This window comes from Hypanus sabinus, unplaced genomic scaffold (genome assembly GCF_030144855.1).
Source record: "Hypanus sabinus isolate sHypSab1 unplaced genomic scaffold, sHypSab1.hap1 scaffold_1322, whole genome shotgun sequence".
NCBI classification, from domain to species: domain Eukaryota; kingdom Metazoa; phylum Chordata; class Chondrichthyes; order Myliobatiformes; family Dasyatidae; genus Hypanus; species Hypanus sabinus.
In genome coordinates, this window is record NW_026779392.1 from 84,560 (window position 1) to 106,412 (window position 21,853).

General features: G+C 44.3%; 1 protein-coding gene across 1 annotated transcript; it reads left to right on the top strand.

The window, feature by feature from the left end:
- The first annotated feature begins 16,301 nt into the window (after positions 1-16,301).
- Positions 16,302-18,860, top strand: LOC132386824 (zinc finger protein 271-like). Its single transcript, XM_059959163.1, has one exon. It carries the CDS (start codon positions 16,675-16,677, stop codon positions 17,980-17,982), a length of 1,308 nt encoding a protein of 435 aa, XP_059815146.1. The 5' UTR covers positions 16,302-16,674; the 3' UTR covers positions 17,983-18,860.
- Positions 18,861-21,853: the final 2,993 nt, after the last annotated feature.

A 21,853-nucleotide genomic window follows, 5' to 3' on the forward strand; every position in this document is an offset into this window, starting at 1 on the left:
CGGAAAAGCAGGCCATGTACACAAATAACCTCATAACCTGGACATTCTTGCTGCAAGCCCGCTCCCCCATCGGGGAAGAGATACAAAACCCTTAAAGTGCGTAACACCAGGCTGAAGTATGGCTTCCTGTCTACAGCTATAAGCCAAATGAATGATAAAATGGACTCAACCTCACAATGTAACTGGACGTGACCCTGCACCATTTGTCTATCTGCACTGCACTTTCTCTGCAGCCATAATGCTTTGTTACAGTGATTATTTTGTTGTAAGTCAGCTCAATGTACTGTTGGAATGTATCCATCTGTGTGGATGGTACGTCAGGCAAGATTTTCACTGTAGCTCAGTACATGATGATAATAAACAAATTTCCCATTTTAATTGTGTGGAAATATTAAACAGACTGAGCTTCTGCTCTGAAAGCTCAGAAGGAAACTGAACTGTTGTCATTTCTGAGGAATGCAAATATATGGAAAATGCTTCAATCTCACATCACGATCTGTGGTACCTGGGATCAGGGTGGTGGGTCTCCCATCAGAATCCGGTTTAATAGCACCGGCATGTGTCATGAAATTCGTTGTCCCTGCGGCAGCAGTAGAAAATAATTCAGAACAATAGATTTTAACAGTTGTGATTTAAAATATGAATATACATATATATAGTACAAAAATGGAAAAAATGCAATAAGCTATTTTAATTGTGTGGAGCAATTTGACTGACTGGGTGTTGCTTTGGAAATTCTGAAGTGAAGCTGAACTAAACTTTACACATTTATGAGAAGCGCAGATAAATACAAAAGGCTAAATTCTCACATAAACGGGTCAGACACCCAGAAACATTGGCTGCACTTCAGCACCACAAAACAGTGGAATGAAACAACAGAACGTGTTGCAGAGAAATAAACATTGTCCACCCACAACGAGAGGACGTGACAGATCCGGATCTCACTGACTTGTCTGAACGGGGAAAGGTGAAGCTACACGGACACATAGAACAGTGACCCGCAGATGCTGCAGATCTGCGGAACAACATGAACAGGAAACGGGATCAGTTGACGGGTGGAGGGACTCCCTCCTGAACCGGTAACTCTGCTCCTCGCCCCTCACACGGTGTCCTACCCATCTGCCGCATTCCCTACATTATTCCATATTTACCCCAGATACATGATTATTTTTCCACACCATATCTTCCCCGATCCTTTTCCCTCCACCTCCAGGTCACGGAGTCACCGGCTCAATTCCCAACCAGGTCCAAAACATAATTCAGACCCAAACAGGAAATGTTCACGTTTCATTTAAATCAGTTCTGTGTTCATAAACTCTAATTTCTATTTACATTCCTCCAGAGCCTTGCTGGACAGGAACTCTGAAACATCAAGTGAGAAACAGCAGGAAGAGGCCATTCAGCCCCTCTAACCATCAGCAAGGTGGCGGCTGCTCTCCCATCTCAGCCACACGTTCCTGCCCAATCCTCATTTCCTCCACCCCTTCGGTCTCCACACAACTGCCGGCCTCTGTTTTACATGGGGACGATCACTGAGTCTTCACCGCCCTCTGTGGTGGGGATTTACAGACATTCACCATCCTCGGAGTGGAGACATTTCCCCTCATCTCAGTCCCAGACAGACCACTCCTTTTTTCAGAGACTGTGATCCCTGGTTCAGCCGGTAATGATGTTGTACATTTCAGTGTTCACCTCTCAGTCCTCGATTCTCCAAATGAAAGGGGTATTACATTTCATTTTTCTTCATATGATGACCCACCACTCCAGGGATCAGTCAGGTGAATCTTCATTGCACTCTCTATAATAAATACTCTCTAACCACTTTGATAATCCTCTGTGGAATTAACTTCCATCTTCTGCAGCCCCGTGTTGCCCCAAACACTCACCTCCCACCCCTGTCACTATTTCCACCTTCCCACCTCCCCCTCACCTGGATCCACCTCTCACTCCCCGGCTCTTGCCCCATCCCCAACTCTCCCCTCTTTTCTCTGACTATTTCCCGTCCACTCTCAGTCCAGAGGGAGGGTCTCGGCCCGAAATGTTGACGGTCCATTTCCCTCCACAGATGCTGCCCGACCCACTGAGTTCCTCCGGCAGTTTGTTCTTTGGTCTGTATAACCCGTGTTAGTTTGGGGAGCGGGATTTTACACCATATTCCAGGTACAATCTCAACAAAGTCCAAATAATTGTCACTTTGCCCGGACCATTGGCCCCGCTTGCAGGGCAACAGTCTGCCGGTGTTTGCCCCCAATGTGGTGAATCCCTCTGCTCGACACCACCGTGGGCTCAGACATTTCCACAGATGAGCCCCTCCTGTCCCCACCGGGACAAACATCCTGTCCGCCCCCTCTCTCACCATCTTCATCCTTTCAATAAAATCCTCCCCGGGGAACCGGCATGAACCCGACCGGCCGAGCGGTCTCCTCCTACCTCTCAGCGATATATCAGACTCCGGCCGCGGGAGACGCTTCACAAACGCCCCAACTTCCCTCGGAGGGAAATGGAAATAAATCAGAAAGCGGACATTTACTTTGAGGTTTTCTCCGCTCTGAGGAGGCGGTCGGCGCTCGAGCGGGAGACGGACTCAGCGGGGTAACGCCCACTCGGCCTGTCCGCCTCCGGGACTGGTTGTAACCGGTGATTGACATCGCTTAGCACCAATAGGAATAGCGTAGCTCCTGAATCCTCTGTTGACAGCGGTGGGGGAGGGGCTGGTCACGTGATTATTAGCCCAGCCGTTAAACCGATAAAGCTCGAGCACAGCAGCGCGTGGGTGACGTAAGACACCGCGCACGTGAGGGCAGATCCCGGTGTGGGGAGCCCATGTGTGACGTCAGGCGCGTGGGAACTGTGTCTGACGTCACCTGTGGGCGAGCGCTGGCATTCAAAAGCACCTCAATGGACTTTTCAGTGGGACAACAACATTGATGACGGGTTTCATCGCTGAATCCAGTGTTGTGGGATGTAAAGTCCCCTGTTATGTGTCCGGCTGTGCCGTGTTGTTGGTGGAATGGGCAGCGTGGTGTTTGTCTCGATTCGGGTCACAACACCAGAATTGCCAGCGGGGTCCACACACATATTAGTCAACAGAATACACTGTGTGTATTCTCAAGTGAGGAGTCTGTGTGGTGATGCAGCTTCCCTGGAGGTGGACCAAAGAGGACACACCGACAGGTGGAACCAGCTGCGGGAAGACATGATTTTTCAGGTCTGATGACGAGCTGAATGTACCATAACCTTCAGACTGAATCAGAAAACCATTCTGAGGGTATTTGAAACGTCAGAAGCAGAGGAGATGTGATCCTATGTCTCCATCAGACCTCAGTGAGATGGTTCCAGTTATAACGTGCAGGGATGAAAGCACAGTGTTTGGGGTCTGATTTAATCACTGATTCTGACACAGTGAGAGGGTTAGTTTTGCTGTAAGGAAGCAACATTAATGCAAGAAGACGCAGGAACTTCATCAGTTGCCAGTTGTTTAGCAGAAGTGACCAATCTCTATGCTACTTTGACAGAAACAGATATTCCCAGAGGTGAGAAAGGGGTGCAGTCTGGTTTATTTCAGGTTGGAGAGGGGTGTGGAGTTTTGAAATCAATTCCTTGTGGTGCCACCATCGTTAATTTATCATGTCCGGAGTGGTGGATCACACAGCACGGAAACAGGCCTTTGGTCGGACATACCTGTTCTGACCATCCACTCACTGTCCACACTGGTCCCATTTATCAGCACTTGGTTCACAGCCGACTGTATCTCGGCAGTTTCAATGCTCATCCTCTTCGTAAATGTTGTGAAGGGACCACCACCTCGGGCAGTGAGTTCCAGATTTCAGCTACCCTGGTGACACCGGCTCCTCCGCTGTTCTGCGGGGTAGGGTTGTTTCCTTTGGGGGGGTGGGGGCTCGATGTTATTGTTCCCTTTTGTCCAGAGGGGTGGGGTTTGTAGATTGATGATCGGGATGCCGTTTTTTTTTAAGCTGGGGTTGGGGTGGGAGTTTGATTTTTCTCTCTGAACGACTTTCATGCTGGGACTCACAAACACAACAGCTCGTTAGTTCCGCTGTATCTGTCAGTTCACCGGCGCTTGAATGTCGCCGATCCTTGAATGTGGAGGCGGAGATGCTGGAGAAGACAGCGCCCCACTCGCGACAAGGAGAGCCCGAACACGTGTCCATGTCCGTGATGTGATTGGATACATCGCCATGACGTTCCGAGCAGTGAGATATCATTCCCTGGATCTCATTTTGGAAGGGATTCAGTCGGCCATCGCAGATACACTAACAGCTTCCCACTGGGAAGCGGCCGTTCACCTGCTCCGTGTGTGCGAAGAGACTCATTCAGTTAACCCACCTTGTGATGCTCCGGTGAGTTCACAATAAATAGAGGCCACATTTCTGTCCGGAGTGAGCATAGAGTTTTACTCAACTATCCCAGATGCTGCAACACCAGCAACTTCACATCAGGGAGGAAGTTCAAATCAGCTCCGTGTTAAATGTTTAACCATCACGGTGACTGAAGGCAGCTGTGGGTTCATGAGGGACTGTTACTGTCAGATTCTGCAGTTCTTGCGGCTGCTCATCGCACCCAGGACTGAACCCTGGTCACTGAGCATTGGAGGAGTCGGTTCTGCTGATGTTAGACTTAAACTAGACTGATGTTTAATATTGTGGAGCTGTGAAAGATAAATCAGCTCTGTATCAAATCCCGTGTCTCAGGTTCTTATCGTCTCTAACACACTCACAATGTACACTAGAGTGGCCACTCTGTCCATCTGGTCCCTGACCATGTTTCTGTTCCATATCAGTATATTAAAATCTACCCCTGCCGTTCCCCTCTCACTCTCCCTGTGATGACAGGTTACAACTAGTCACCGCTCCGTGGGATAGGAGATTTCTCTTGAATTTCAGAGAATCATAGAAATCTACAACACATTACAGACGCTTTGGCCCACAATGTTGCGCCGACCATGTAACTTACACTAGAAACTGCTTTAAAATTACCCTACCGCATAGCCACTTATTTTCCTAAGCTCCGTGTACCTATCTAAGAGACTCTTAAAATACTCTATTGTATTCGCTTCTGCCACCATCGCTGGCAATGCATTCTACACAAACACACCACTCTTTGCTTTAAAACCTTAGCTCTGACATCTCCTCTGTACCTACTTCCAAGCAGCTTAAACCTATTCCCCCTCGTGTTAGCCGTTTCTGCCCTGGGAAAAAGCCTCTGGCTATCCACACGACCAATGCCTCTCATCATCTTAGACACCTGCATGAATTTCCTGCATGATTTTCTCCGGGCTGAACAAGACGATGAGCTCACTGTGGTTGTGACGTTGTTCAGGGCTCCGGACGAAGTTGGTTAAACTCCTTCTCCGCTCTTTTCAATGTTTTGTGTCATTTTCACCTATTTTAAAGGACTGTGCTTCAGACAGCCGGGTTGTTGCAATTGTTATGTACCAGCAGCAATAGATCACTAACGGAGTCAGGTTTCGATGTTAAAACCACTCTCTTCATTAGTATCTACTCCAAATCTAAAAGATTGAACGAAATAAACAGCAATTAACGGTGTTGTACGTATTCCAAACTATCAAACTTGGGAAACAATGCTTAAAGTCTTAAGATGGTAAAGTGGGAAAGTTCAGTAATCTACGGAACAAGTGAGTGAGAGGAGAGATTTGTAAATCCACACGAAGATGTAGAGAGAAGGCAATTACGAAGAATTCCACACACATTCCACGCTGGGTGAACGGAATAACAGTCGCCGAAGATCTTATCCGTCGATTAGTTCCGAAATACACTTAGAAATATCACCAGGTGACAGTCACAAGAATATCGTCTTCGGGTGGTTACCACAAAACACCCCGATTCCGGATAAGGGAAATCCACACATATGGATGATACGAAGTGACAGTCACACATCCGTTGTGCACTGCGTGCCGATGATCAACCCAATCTTTTGGGCATAGCAGTGACAAGCTGAAGTCTCTCTCACTCTTCCTCTCCTCCCCCCTCTGTCTCTGCTGCAGCGCCTGTGTGACGTCACAGACCCGCCTCACTCAGGCACTCAAAGCGACACTCACAGTAAACGAACCTGCGGTCTCGTAACACAACGCACCTCTAAAGTCTGACAGCAGACTAGCGAGTGAATCTTCGATGGAGCAGAGTCAGAAACCAAAGAGTTGCCAGCCTGAGTCAGGCTTTGGGGCTCCAGACAGAGATGGGGTCTGGAGTTTACGAGGAGGAGGAGGAATCAGACCAGCAGGATATGGCTACAAAGGGAAGATCAGAAAAATTTGGAAACTGGTTGACCGAAAAAAAAGATGGTTAGTTTCTGCAAAATACGAGTGGGAATCAAAAGATCAGGCAGCAATTGTGGAAAGGAATAAATAAACAACTTTTAGACCGAGCCTCTTCAGCATGCCTAGACTGTGGACTCCCCTGCTTAGTTGCTACCTGAACTGCAGAGCTCCTCCAGCATTTTGTGTGTGTGCGCGTCTCTGTATGTCCAGCCACTGCAGAATCTCTTGTGTTTTATATCCACATTTTACTTTGGCATTAAATACACGTTGATATTGAGTATATTGCTCATGTGAGCCGCTTCCTGCGTTAAAAAAGCTGCAGACTTTTTCTATATACCCGAAAAAAAATGAGATATGGACATTGAACCGGTACTTCAAGAACTGTTTAATGGCACCGGTATTACCCAAAAGGGCCTGCGCGAATAAATCTTATCAGGCGCTGAAGCACTGATGAACTGCGCAAGCGTCAGGCTGATGACATCCCCGAGTATCACGCATGCGCGCAGCACACGAGGCCTTGAAAATGTCGGTTGCAGGTAAGAGCGATTCTCCGTGTTTTTATCTTAAACACCGACTTCGGGATAATTCCTCTGAATTTCGGACACCGTGACCAGCAACCCCGGGACAGTCCTGCCCTCTTCCCTCTCTCTCAGCTCCACGATCCGTACACGGGCCCCGGGGAGCTCCCGGCTGATGAGGGAATGGGAACCGATGGATCTCTCAGACAGAGCTGAGCTCCAGCTATCTAAATGCAAGGATTAGGAACTCGGAGAAAGGGAACAAAACCCGTCTGTGGACACTCTCTGGAGGTCCAAGATTCGTATGTTACACGACCGCTGGACTAAGTGTGTAAATGTAGGAGTGGACTATGCTGAAAAATAGATGTGCTGGATTTTCTAAAATTGTCTCCTTCTACCTTAGGCCACAAACTTATCTATCACCCCTTTTATTTATATATAGCAGTATAACATTAGATGATCATCACCATAAGATGAAAGTTTAAATCTTAGCCTTTGTTTTAAATTAGTACTTAGTCTTTCCTGTGATTAGAAAATAGGGATAAAGTATGGGGAGGTACAGTGCTAGTATTGTAGATTAGCAAAGATTCTACTTTGGATTGGACTTCCAGAGCACAGTTACTGGATATCCACAGGACAGTACTGTCGAAGACTAAGACAGTACTTTCAAATAGAATTGGAAAGGAAATGAGAGTGAATTTTTGAGTGATGCAGAGCAAGAGAAAAGGATTGGAATTGAGAGGATAGTTCTGGTTGATGATCTCCTTTCATGCCAACAATAATTTTATAATAATTATTCTGTGATTCTGTGTGAAGCTTTCCCTGGTCATTTGCCACCTCTTCTTGTGATTCTGCTCCTAAATGTGAAAACTTGGAGAAGTGAGTTTAAAATTATGCCATTGAACTGGTAAGAATGGATCAGACCTATTGGTCCTCATTTGCTTTATTCAGAGCCTTGTCAATAGCATAAATAACTGAATAAACATTTCATTAGAACGGGGTGGATTAAACTGAATATATAGGATCTTTAAATTATACCCCTTCCCACTTATTATTTTCACTGGAAGAGAGATGTTGAAATTCTAAGTAATCCTGACTAAAGTGTAATATGGTTTTTAAAAAAAAGCTCAAGGTCAAATAAGTGTGAACCATCTGTCGAGCATTTTATAGGAAGGGACATTAAAGACATTCATCATTCATGCTGATTTTTCCTCCCAGCACTGCTGCAAATACACAAACCACTCCAGCTCCCTTCAGATCTACTCCATGCTGTGCCTGATGAACCAGCCAAGATTAGCAGTTCACCATCTGTGGGAAAACTTGAGTACAAATACCTAATAAGGTTGGGATGTGTACATTTGTCTCCCAATTTATGATGTAGGAGCATTGATATTCTGCTGCTTTGTGCGTAAAATATACAATCCTCTTTGTTCAATTCTTTATTAGCTAGTGAACTTGCAAGTTTGCTTCATGGAGTTAAGCAATTTAATTTTAAACAACAGCATGAATTGATAAATGTTACCAATTTTAAATAGCAAAAAGTTTATAGTATTTTTTTCCTGGGAAAAAATAGAAGGGGGAAAAAGAAGACTTTTGGTCTGAAGTTTGAATAGTGTTATGATGTGACTGCATTTTTCGAAAGAAAAGAACAAAGATTGTAGTTATCCAAATGCAGAAAGGTTGATCCTACATTAAATGTGAATTACCATTAAGAGATCCAAGATAATGTTAATTTAATAAAATAATTTAAATCCAATTAATGCTTTAAATCTACATTATACGTTCAAGAATGCATTTTAGGTAGCTCAACACCTCATGCAGGTCAGTCAGGTATCTCTGCTCCCTTTAAACTTGCACGTTTCTGTTTCCGAGATGCCTTTGAAACTTACTTTGACCTTATTTTCTGAGCTTCTTTTAAACTTGCAGGTTATGTGGAACGCATCATTCTGTAATGTGATGTCTAAAAACAGTGATTTGGAAGTGAGGTATGATGTATTAATATGAGAACATCTAATAATACAGAAAATCTGCTGGTCCGACACCCAAGACCCAACCATGGCAGGTTCACTAAGTTTTACTGTGGTTCGTCACATGTTTGGAGGGCTGTCGCCTGAAAGTAATGATCATTAATCACCATCAATGTCACATAGTTCACACTAAAAATAAAAGCACAAGGGAGAAATCGGCCTCTGCCGCACCTTCTTTTCAGAGTGCTCAGTGGTTCATTTGAAATCAGGTCCAGAATTTTCCTGCACTTCTGATGGGAAATCTGTTGGATGTGTTTCTGACAAACATACACCCAAAAAATGTAATGAGTCAATGCACCAAGTGGATTGAACGCCAGCACTTTTGAACAGTGTGTTTCAGCCTATTCTGTTTCAATCTTTATGAAATGTGAAATAATATGAAAGGTCTAGAACAGGGGTGGGCAAACTTTTTGACATGTGGGCCACAAAGGGTTCTAAAATTTGACAGGGGGGCCAGACCAGGAGCAGATGGACGGAGTGTTTTGGTAATACACCTCATAAGAGAAAATAAAATATCATGGGATATGTAGAAAACATGTGCTTTAATTTCAATTGAAAATGAACAAATGCATTACAACAAAATATCTGTCTTTGAAGTCCCATGGTATTTAGCTATTTATTGAAATGACTTTTAAAACACTGAAAATTAAATGAATAAAATACAGCTTTTTTAAATAGTAACAGTTATTATTTTAAAGCACTGAAAATTCTGTTATCCTTCAAGATATTATCATCATCACTCTCCTCCTGACTGTCTTTATTTCAAAACCGGTAGGAGATGCAGGTCTACTTGTCCTCCTCCTTCTTATTCAATAGTCCCCTGTGCCAAAACTCAACAGCGACCAGCACAAAGACAGAACAATGCCAGCGTGCCAGTATGCGGAGCGCGTTATTTGATCTGGAGCGCATTTTTTATTTTGAGAACGTACGTGCACCTGCGCACTACTCGTGTCCATCACTTAACAGCAATGACATGTAACATGTAAGGCTTATTGAAAAAAATATTTTCAAATGCATTTTTTACATAACACAACGAAGAAACTTATTTTTAATTTCAGTGGGAACAGTGTTGTTGGTCTCCCTTTTTAGCCAGCGCATCAAAGTCTGGATTTAGTTTTGTTGTGGCGATTCTCAGGATGGATCTGAGGGGTTGGTCAGTTAACTTGGATCTGTGGCTGGCTTTGTTGATGTTCATGACGCTGAACGCCTGTTCACACAAATAGGTCGAGCTGAACAAAGAGTAAAGCGCAAATGTGGAGTAATACGCTGCACCTCAACAAAGGTCAATGTATATAGAGTGCGTCATCTATTGGGAAAACGCCAGAATTGCGGGGAAAAGACGTTAACAAGGTTTATTAATATAATTTCATCAAGTTCTGCCGGCCGGATTAAAAAGCTTAACGGGCCGCATATGGCCCGTGGGCCGTAGTTTGACCATGCCTGGTCAAGAACTTGATAGAGGGCTAAAAGATTACGAGAGGCATAGACAGGGTGGATAGTCAGTACCCGTTTCCCAGGGCACCAACAGCAAACACCAGAGGGCATATGTATAAAATTAAGGGAGGGAAGTTTAGGGGAGACATCAGGGGTAAGTTTTTTTTTTTCACAGAGGGTTGTGAGTGACTGGAATGACTTGCCAGGGATGGTGGTGGAGGCTAAAACATTAGGGGTATTTAACATCCTCTTGGACAGGCACATGGATGAAAGAAAAATGGAGGGTTACGGGGTAGTGTGGGTTTAGTTCTTTTTTTTAAGGTTTATATGGGTTGGCACAACATGGAGGGCTGAAGGGCTTGTACTGTGCTGCAGTGTTCTATTCTATGGCTCTAAAATCTTTTACATCACCAGTTGAGAAAATCATCTTTGTTCTACCTCCAATCACAAAGAGGAAATCTGCAGATGCTGGAAATCCAAGCTACACACACAAATTGCTGGAGGAATTCAGCATTAGTACTCTTTTCCATAGATACTGCCTGGCCTGCTGAGTTCCTCCAGCATTTTGTGTGTGTTGCTTGTTCTACCTCCTCTCGGTCTGCATTTTTCTACCAGTGAGAACATGTAGCCAGACAGAACCAATTCTGTCTGGCTACATAATGATATCAAACACCTTTGCCCTGGCCAACGAGTAGCTTTCACATCACAAATGTGCCAGACTCCAGGGAGACAGACTACCACCCTTAAAGGCAGTATTCCTTGGCATTACCATCACTGAGTTCACCACTGTCAGTCACCTGGGTGAGACTTCAGGGGAAATACTTATGTACAATACTGTGTGTATTGGTGATGCAAGAGTTGCTGGAGAATTTTCAAGTGGGAAGAAGTGGAGTGATATTTGGAAATCTGAAATTGAAAGCATCATTTAGCAAGAAAATCACAAATAGGTGGTTTGCAAAAGCAGCGGCGAGTAAATCCTTCATTAACCTGTTACATAGGTTGTGTGAGAGTGCAGATGAACTCAATCAAGACTCAACCAGAGGAGATTAAAGTTCTTACTGACAGTGACTTGCTCGCTGTTGAAATGAATACCTCTCTATATAAAATTCAGTTTGCACATGTTGTTGTCACTGGGTAAAAATTGTACAGTACAAGGTTTTTGCACACACTGGTCATTACAAATTAGAGGGGATATTGGTGGGAAGGTGGGGAGACCTCCAGTGTCCCTGACGCCCTCACGTAGAAGGTGTATATCCAGCTGCACTTTAAGGAGTTGGAGCTGGAAATGGATGAATTCCGCATCATCCAAGCGTCAGAGGGTGTGATAGGTATGATGTGCAGAGAGGTGAGTTGTACCCAGGGTGCAGGACACAGGAAACTGGGTGAGAGTCAGGAAGGGGAATGAGGTTAAATAGCCATCGCCGAGTACTCTTGTTGCTATCCGACACAACAACAGGTGGACACTTTAGAAACTGTTGGGGGGAATTACCTGGCAGAGGAAAGTCAAAGGGGTGATAGGGGATTTGTTAGTTAGTGGAACAGAAGTAGAAAGGGACGAATATCCTATTGGCAAGGTTTGCTAGTGCTCCCCTGTGGGGTGGGTGGTTAAACTAAAGTTGCAGGGAGGATTGGAGCCAGAATGACAGAATAGATAGTGGAGAGGGTGAATTGAATCGAATTGACTTTATTACTTACATTCTTCATACATGAGTTGCAGAAATCTTTATGTTACGTCTCTGTCTAAATGTGCAATGTGAAATTAATAATAGTTTATAATAAATAGTATGTACAACAGGACAGTCAGGATAAATAAAAGTACAATTGTATCAGCATGAATTAATCAATCAGAGGGCCTGGTGGAAGAAGCTGTCCCTGGGCCTGTTGATCCGGGCTTTCAGGCTGTGCTACCGTTTCCCAGATGGTAGCAGCTGGAACAGTTTGTGGTTGGGGTGACTCTGGTCCCCAATGATCCTTTTTACACAGTGGCCCTTTTTACACACCTGTTTTTGTCAATGTCCTGAATAGTGAGAAGTTCACATCTACATATGCGCTGGGCTGTCTGCACCACTCTCTGCAGAGTCCTGCAACTGAGTGAAGTACAGCACCCATACCAGGCAGTCATGCAGCCAGTCAGGATGCTCTCAATTGTGCCCCTGTAGAAAGTTGTTAGTATTTGGGGCCCCGTCCCACACTTCCTGAACCGCCTGCGGTGAAAGTGGTGCTGTTGTGCCTTTTTCACCACACAGCCAGTATGTACAGACCCGGTGAGATCCTCAGTGTTGTGTGTGCCAGGGAACTTAAAGCTGTTCACCCTCTCAGCCCCAGATCCTGGGTCAGCCTGTCTCCATTTCTCCTGTAGTCTACAGCCAGCTCCTTTGTTTCAGTGACATTGAGGGCAAGGTTCTTTTTTTGACATCAAACAGATGTCATTCAGACCTCAGGACATGAAATTATGATATTGTAGTCATTACTTGGACTTGCTTGCGCCCAACAGTCTGATGGATTTCAAGGAACAAATCTGTAGAGAGATTGCGGACTATGCCAAGAAACAAAGGTTGATAAAGTGAATGATTTTAACTTTCCGTTTATTGACTGGAATCCTAGGCTGTAAAAGGACTAGATGGGGTAGAGCTTATCAAATCTACCTTAATCAGTATGTAAAATTCCCTATGTAGAAGTGTGCAATAAGCTATTGGGAAGTGATCTAGGGCTAGTGACAGAAATTAGTGTATGGGAACACTTTGTATCTACTGATCATGAGATTCCAAGTAAATACAGAAAAGCAGAGGCCTAGACCTCTCTTGAGATTCTAAATTGGAGAAAGGCCAATTTTTTTATGATATTTGCAAGGATTTGACAAGCGTTAATTGGGACAGGATGTTTTTTAGCAAAGGAGTACTTGGTAAGTGGGAGTTCTTCAGAAGTGAAATTTTAAGGGTGTAGAGTTTGTATGTGTCTGACAAAATAAAAGTTGAACGGTAACGAGTGCAGGGAATCTTGGTTTTCAAGAGATATTGAGGCCCTGGATATCTCGTTCCTCTAAATGCTGCGGACTGTTGGGTGCAACCAGAACTCATTAATGACAGCCATTTCATAATTCCACTCCCAAACTCATTTGAGTTTCCTTTAGTTGTCTTCTGTTGGATTCTAAAAGCTTCCTAATGGTCTTTTGCTCTTTTGTTTGCCCTCTCCTCTGCTTTTATGTTGGTTTTGGTTTCTCATTTAACCCACGTTGTGCCCTGCTGCCATTCCAATGCTTCCACGTCTTTGGGATGTATCGATTACTCAGCTCTCGAATTGCTCCCAGAAACTCCAGCCATTGCTGCTCCATTGTCACTCCTACCTTTTCCCTTCCAAACAAGTTTGGCCAGCTTCTCTGTCACAGAAACATGGAGAAGTTCAGTACAGAAACAGGCTATTTGGCCCATCTAGTCAATGCCAAAAACATTTAATCTCTCTAATGCAAATACCTGCACCGGGATCATCACCCTCCGTACCCCTACCATCCAGGTACCTGTCAAACTTCTCTTAATGGTGAAATCGAGCTCATATTCTCCACTAGTGCTGACATCTCATTCTGCACTCTCACGACCATTTCAGCAAAGAACTTTTCCAAATGTTCCCATTAAACTTTCACCTTCCCCACTTACCCATGACCTCTGGTTGTCATCCCACCCAACCTCAGTGGAAAAAGCTGCTTGCATTTACCCTATCTATACCCTCATAATTTTGTTTACTTCTAACAAATCCTCAGAGCAATGTAAAATTTCCTTGTTTATGTTTGGAGCCTTTTTTAGGTGTATAAGATGATGAGGGGCATTGAGTGTGTGGATAGACAGAGGTTTTTTCCCAGCATTAAGATGGCTAACAGGAGGGGGCATAGTTTTAAGGTGCTTGGAAATATATGCGGAGGGGATGTCAGGGGTAGTTTTTTTACACAGAGAGTGTTGGATGTGTCAAATGCACTGCCAGCAGCGGTTGTCGAGGCGGATACAACAGGGACTTTTAACACTCTCTTAGATAGTTACATGGAGCTCAGAAAAATAGAGGACTATGCGCTAGGGAAACTCCCGGCAGCTTCTAGAGTAAGTTACATAGTCGGCACAGCACTGTGGGCCAAAGGGTCTGTAATGTGCTATAGATTTCTATCATTCTATGAAATTCAAGGGAAATCTCCAAACCCACGGAGTGGTGACTAGTAGTGAATAGTGGGGAAGTTACTGGAACTTATGTGCAGGAACCGGAAATATAAGTATTTGGCTAGATGTGGACTGATTAAGGATAGACAGCATGGCTTTTTGCATGGTAGGTCATGTCTAACCAGTCTTACAGAGTCTCTTGAGGAAGTTATCAGGAAAGTGGCTGAAGACAAGGCAGTGGATGTTGTCTACATGGACGTTAGCAAGGCACTTGACACAGTCTCATATGGGAGGTTGGTCAAGAAGGTTCAGTCACTCAGCATTCTAGGTGAGATAGTAAATTGGATGAGACACTGTCTTTGGCAGAAGCCAGAGTGTGGTAGCAGATGGTTGCCTCTCTGACTGGAGGCCTGTGACTAGTGGTTGCCACAGGGATCAGTGCTAGATCTGTTGTGGTTTGTCATCTAGATCAGTAATCTGGATGATAGTGTGGTTAACTGGATTAGCAGATTTATGACCACCAAGACTGGTGGTGTAGTGGACAGCGAGGAAGACTATCATGGCTTGCAGTGCAATCTGGACCCCCTGGGAAAATGGTTTGAGAAATGGAAAATGGAATTTAATTCAGACCAGTGTGAGCTGTTGCACTTTGGTATGACCTACCAAGGGAGGTCTTTCACAGTGACTGGTCGGGCACGGAGGAGTGTTGTAGAAGAAAGGGACCTGGGAATACAAGTCCTTAATTCACTGAAAGTGGTATCACAGTTAGATAGTGACGGAAAGAAAGATTTTAGCCCATTGGCTTTCGTGAAACAAATCCTGACAATAGATGGATATTATGTTGACTTGTAAAAGAGGCCTAATTTGGAGTATTGTGTGATGTTTTGGTCACCTACTGACAGGAAAGATTTAAAAGAGATTCAAAGATTTCAGAGAAAATTCACAAGGCTGTTGTCAAGTTTGGAGGACTTGGGTTATAAGGAAAGATTGAACAGGTCAGGACTTTATTCTTTGGAATGTAGAAGATTGAGGTGAAATTTGATTGTGGTAGAGGGGCATAGATAGTGTAAATGCAAGCTGGCTTTCTCCACTGAGATTGGGTAGGACTTCAACCAGTGGCCAGGGGTTAAGGGTGAAAGGTGAAATGTTGAGGGGAACATGAGGGGAAACTTCTGCAGACAGATTGTCATCTAGGTTTGGAATGAGCAGCCAGCACAAGTGGTGCACGCGAGCTCGATTTCAACATTTAGGAAGTTCGTGTAGGTACCTGGATTGTAGGAGTGTGGGAGGGGCAATTTAAATAGTTCAGCACAAGACTAGATGGCCCAAAGGACCTGTTTCTGTGTTGTACTTTTCTACAAGAACTTGAAATATTACAAAAATTCACTCTAACCCCTTTTACCAGCTGTGCGGACCAACCAGTCATCTCAGCAGGTATTTTTTTATATGGTGTTAAAGCTGTAGCACTTTAAGTTAATAATACATAAAAGAATTCCCAGATGCACATCCACAAAGACAATTTGCGTGAGACTGTTTCAGTTACTGTGGGGCCAGGCACCCATGCAGCTCAGCAGGAACAGGGAATAATACCAACGGAGAGAGTCAGACTGAGCCAGGTCACAGATTGGAGACGGCAGAAATGCCCCATTCTTATAGAGACAGGAGGAGCTTCAGGGAATTGATGGTCATTCCAGATACCAGCACTCTGCCCAGTCAGAAGATGATTTCTCTGTCCAACTTGGGTTGAACCTCACTGTAACAGTGTGATACCAAGTCAAACCATGGCAACTCAAGTAATCTCATCTGAAATGTTGTCCTAAACCCATTGATGGATTTTGTAAATCTTTTCACAGGTTAAAAACGAGAAGGAATTTGTCACCGGGGATCTCAAACAGAAAACGCCAGTTTTGCTGTCTCTGTCTGGATATTTAAGAAGTGGAGCAAGGGATTCAATCGACTATCCTTCCTGCTCAGACTGTGGAGAGGGATTCAATTGATCATTTGACCAAATAGCAAGCCAGTCATCTTACACAGGAGAAAGGCTGTTCACCCGCTCAGACAGTGGGAATAGATTCACTCAGTTATCACAATTGAAGGTACATCAGCAAGTTCACACTGGGCAAGGCCATTCATCTGTTCTGTGTGTGAGAAAGGATTCAGTTGGACCTGTGGACACACCAGTCAGTTCACACCACACCTGGTAGAGGCTGGTGATCTGCTGAATTTCTGGGAAAGGATTCACTCAGTCATTTGACCTTATGGCTCACCAGCGAGTTCACACTGGGGAGAAGCCATTCACCTGTTCAGTCTGTGGGAAGGGATTCACTCAGTCATCCAACCTACGGAGTCCCCAGCGAGTTCACACTGGGGAGAGGCCGTTCACCTGTTCAGAATGTGAGAAGAGATTCACTCAGTCATCCAACCTACGGAGTCCCCAGCGAGTTCACACTGGAGAGAGGCGCTTCACCTGCTCAGTCTGTGGGAAGAGATTCACTCGGTCATCCAACCTACTGGTACATCAGCGAGTTCACACTGGGGAGAAGCCATTCACCTGCTCAGAATGTGGGAAAGGATTCAGTGATTTATCCAACCTACTGGTACATCAGCGAGTTCACACTGGGGAGAAGCCATTCACCTGCTCAGAATGTGGGAAAGGATTCAGTGCTTTATCCAGCCAACTGAGACATCAGCGAGTTCACACTGGGGAGAAGCCATTCACATGCTCAGAATGTGGGAAAGGATTCAGTGAGTTATCCACCCTACTGGTACATCAGCGAATTCACACTGGGGAGAAGCCGTTCACCTGCTCAGTCTGTGGGAAGGGATTCACTCAGTCATCCCACCTACAGAGTCACCAGCGAGCTCACACTGGGGAGAGGCCATTCACCTGCTCAGAATGTGGGAAGAGATTCACTGAGTTATCCACCCTACAGAGTCATCAGCGAGCTCACACTGGGGAGAAGCCGTTCATCTGCTCAGAATGTGGGAAGAGATTCACTCAATCATCCCAACTACAGAGACACCAGCGAGCTCACACTGGGGAGAGGCCATTCACCTGCTCAGAATGTGGGAAGGGATTCACTCAGTCATCCTACCTACTGAGACATGAGAGAGCTCACACCGGTGAAAAGCCGTTCAATTGCACAGAATGTGGGAAACGGTTCACTCTGTCATCCAACCTTCTGAAACACCAGCGAGTTCACACTGGGGAGAAGCCGTTCCTCTGCTCAGAATGTGGGAAGAGATTCACTCGCTCATCCGACCTGCAGAATCATCAGCGAGTTCACACTGGAGAGAAGCCATTCCCCTGCTCAGAATGTGGGAAGAGATTCAGTCACTCATCCACCCTACTGGTACATCAGCGAGTTCACACTGGGGAGAAGCCGTTCATCTGCTTAGTCTGTGGGAAGAGATTCACTGAGTCATCCAGATTGCTGGAACATCAGCGAGCTCACACTGGAGAGAGGCCATTCACCTGCTCAAAATGTGGGAAGAGATTCACTCGCTCTTCCACACTACAGAGACATCAGCGAGTTCACACTGGAGAGGAGCCATTTACCTGCTGAGAATGTGGGAAAGGATTCACTCAGTCATCCCAACTACTGGCACACCAGTCAGTTGTTATGAATCCCTAGGTTTTGTTTGCTGTGGACTGTCATTTTAAGAGAGAGAGATTAGGAAGGTGAATCAGTCTGACTTGCAGCTTGTTTACATCACTCACAGCTTGTTTAGTTTTAACTGAGGACACAGACACTCAGAGTCAGACGGAGATGAAGGAGGAAAAATGGAAAGATCGATACAAGGGAAATAGGTGCCAAGGGTCACTGTTTGGAATTTTCCTATGCCCACAAGTGTGGGTTAATTATCGATTCATCATACATCGAATGTGTGGTTGTCACCTCGTTTGATCCATAGGAGCGGATCTGATTTGGGGTATCCTGTGAAGACCACTGATGTGTTACCCCTTGCCTGGGTGTGGTGTGGTAATTCACTTGAAGACAATATGCCTTGTGACAAGTCACTTTGGGTGATAATTAGTATGTGGATTTGGAAGGATGACAGATAAAATCTACAGTGACTGTTCTCTTGTTTTACCACCATGGAACCTGCGGAATTCGACATAATTGCCTTCTATCGACATTTACCCTGGATTACAAATATCTCTCTCATCAGTTATTCCGTGGTTGAACTGAACTTTCATAATTTACCATCTGAAGACTCCAAGCCTTGTTTCCCCCTAGCTCAATAGTTTTGGATTTATATTTACACACATATATACACATAACACTGTTAACTTTTGTTTATCTTGCTTAAGTTACTATATTATAAGTAGATTCTAATAAAGATAGTTTTAAGATCAAAAACAGACTCCTGGTGTAGTCTCCACGAGGAAATCTGCAGATGCTGGAAATTCAAACACATACAAAATGCTGGTGGAGCACAGCAGGCCAGGCAGCATCTATAAGGAGAAGCACTGTCAACGTTTCAGGCCGCGAACCTTCATCAGGCAGTCTCAGGCAGTCCTGATGAATGGTCTCGGCCTGAAACGTCGACTGTGCTTCTCCTTATAGATGCTGCCTGGCCTGCTGTGTTCCACCAGTATTTTATGTGTGTTGTTCTAGGTGTAGTCTATTGGTGCTGATTCGTTTCTAAAGCTTTACGATTCATAACAAAATTGGGGCCTGCATCTGGGATATGAACAGCTATGAGGGCGTAGTCATTAATTATCGATTTCATTGGGGAAGTCCCTTCTGATTTATTTGTGTGTGGAAAATCAGCAGCGGATGCTGATTATTGTTTGGAAGCGGGAACCTCTGAGGCATTAGAGGATGCCAGACGGATTGAGTTGTTGAGTCTTGCTAGAAGGTTAAAACTTGCTATGTTGAAATTGACAATGAGGAGGGCACAGATGCAGAGGGTGACAGCTGAACATTATGTATCTGTGGGTGTGTTTAAAGTGGAGGACTTGGAGGTGTTTCCTGAAAGTAAACCTCGTGAACTTGAGCTCCAGTACGAGTCAGAAAAATTAAAGATGGAGGCTGCAGAAAGGCAGAGGCAGTTTGAGGCTATAGAGGCAGAAAATCAGAGAGGAGGCAGAAAAACAGAAGGAGGAAGCAGAAAGACAGAGGCTATTCGAGCTGGAAAAGATACAGTGGTTTCAGCAAAGGGGTCTAGCTTTAGACTCTGGTGATAAGTTTGAGGCTAGTCGGGAAATTAAATTGGTACCTCCATTTGATCAGAAAGAGGTTGATAAATACTTACAGCATTTTGAGAAGGTTGCTTAGAATTGAAAGTGGCCAAAAGAGGGTTGGTTCTCTTACAAAGGGGGAGGCTCAGCAAGCCTATTCTGCTTTGACAGTTGATGAAGCAGCTGATTGTGACATAGTGAAACAGGCTGTGCTCAAAGCTTACGAGTTGGTCCCAGAATCATACAGGCAAAAGTTTTGAAATTTGTGGAAATCTGTGAACCGGACATATGTAATTTGCTTATGAGAAGTCTGTGTGTTTTGATCGCTGGTGCACATATATGATGATTTTAATAGCTTGAAAGAGTTAGTTTTAATTGAAGAATTCAAAAGGTGTGCTCCTGACGACATAAAGACATATTTAGATGAAAAGGATACTGCCAATTTGCAGGAGTCTGATAGAATAGCAGATGAGTTTGCTTTTACTCATAAGGTTAAGATTATCCCAAATAAGAGCTTCCAAAAGAGTGCCAGAGATCACCAGGGTAAACCAGAAATTACAGCTGGGACTAGTGACAAGAGTAAGGATGAAGGGAAGCAGTTGAAAGAGAAATATTCTGGTCTTGCTTGTTACTATTGTAAGAAAGCTGGTCATGTGATGGCTAATTGTTCTATCCTGAATAAGAAAAATGAAAAGAAGCCAGTCCCAAATGCCGGTGTTCAGTTTGTTGACGCACCTGTAAACCCACAGGGTTCTGAACATTCTGTTGAGGCTCAGTTATGGACTGAGAACTCTGACTGAATTAAGAAGGCTTTTGATCATTTTATGTCAAATGGGTTTGTATTAGTAAAGGAAGGGTCAACCCAACTACCAAAAATTCTTCGAGTTACTGGGGATTCTCAGTCACTTATATTAGACAGCGTTCTAAAGTTTGGTGATGAGACGAACACTGATGAAGTAAATCTTATTAAAGGCTTTGGGGGTAGCATGGTTTCTGTGCCATTGTACAAGGTAAATTTACTGTCAGGGTTGCTTTTGGGACCTGTTAAAATTGGATTATACTCCATTTTACCATTGGAAGATGTTAGTTTGCTGTTAGGGAATGACCTAAAATTGTTCCTGCAGCGCTGTTGACAACTAAGACAACCGCTGACGACCCACAGATGGATTTTAACATTTATCCTTCCTGCGCAGGAACTCAAAGTATGGCTAAAATGTCTGCCGACGCAGACGAATCTGTGCAGCATGATTCTGATACCCATGATAGCCAAAATCGGGATTCAGGTTATGATGACTTGTCAGGGAATTTCTGTCTTCATTGTTTCAACAGGATTCAGTCGTAAGTCTGATGAGAAAGATTTATCCCTGTCTGGGAAGGAGTTTATAGCAGAACAGAACCGAGACCCTGAGATTGAAGCTTTGAAAGAAACAGCCCTCTCAGATGATGAGATTAAGAATGTGCCAGTAGGGTATTATCTCATGCTGAAGTGTTAATGAGGAAGTGGAGGCCACCTGCTATACCAGCCAGTGAGGGAAATTGTTCACCAAGTTGTAGTTCCTAAAGTTATATGGCTGAAATTTTAACTTTGGCCCACAGTATGCCATTAGGTCGACATTTTGGAGTGAATAAAACTGTAAACAGTTATGTAATAATTCTACTGGCCTAATTTGAGGAAAGATGTTGTGTCCTTTTGCAGAAGCTGTCGCACTTGTCAAGTTGTGGGTAAACCGAATCAGGTCACCCCAGTGGCCCCACTCTGCCCTATAACTGCATTCGGTGAACCCTTTTTAAAATTTATAGTGAGGGGAACCTTGTCCTTGTTAAAGGAACAGTGGATTGATGGGGATGTACATGTTAACTTGTTAGACTCTGTTTAGAAGTTCAAGAATAAACTACACCAAGTCTGTAGTCTAGTGAGACAAAACTTAAAGATCTCTCAAAACAAAATGAAGTGTTGGTTTGATAAGTGGGCTTGAGAAAGAAAATATCAGGTGGGAGATAAGGTGCTTGAAATAGTCTCTCAAATTAATGATCTGAATAATGCTATTAAAACACCCGACCAACGTAAACTAACACAGGTGGTACACATAAATATAATGAAGCCGTATTTTGACAAGCAGGCACTGTCTGTGAGTGTTGTTGTCAAAACATATTGAGAATGAAACAATCGACTCGTCTGAGAATTTTCACAAGCCAAACATGGTCCCAGTTAGGCTAATGAACTCGGTTGTTCCAGAAAACATTGCTAA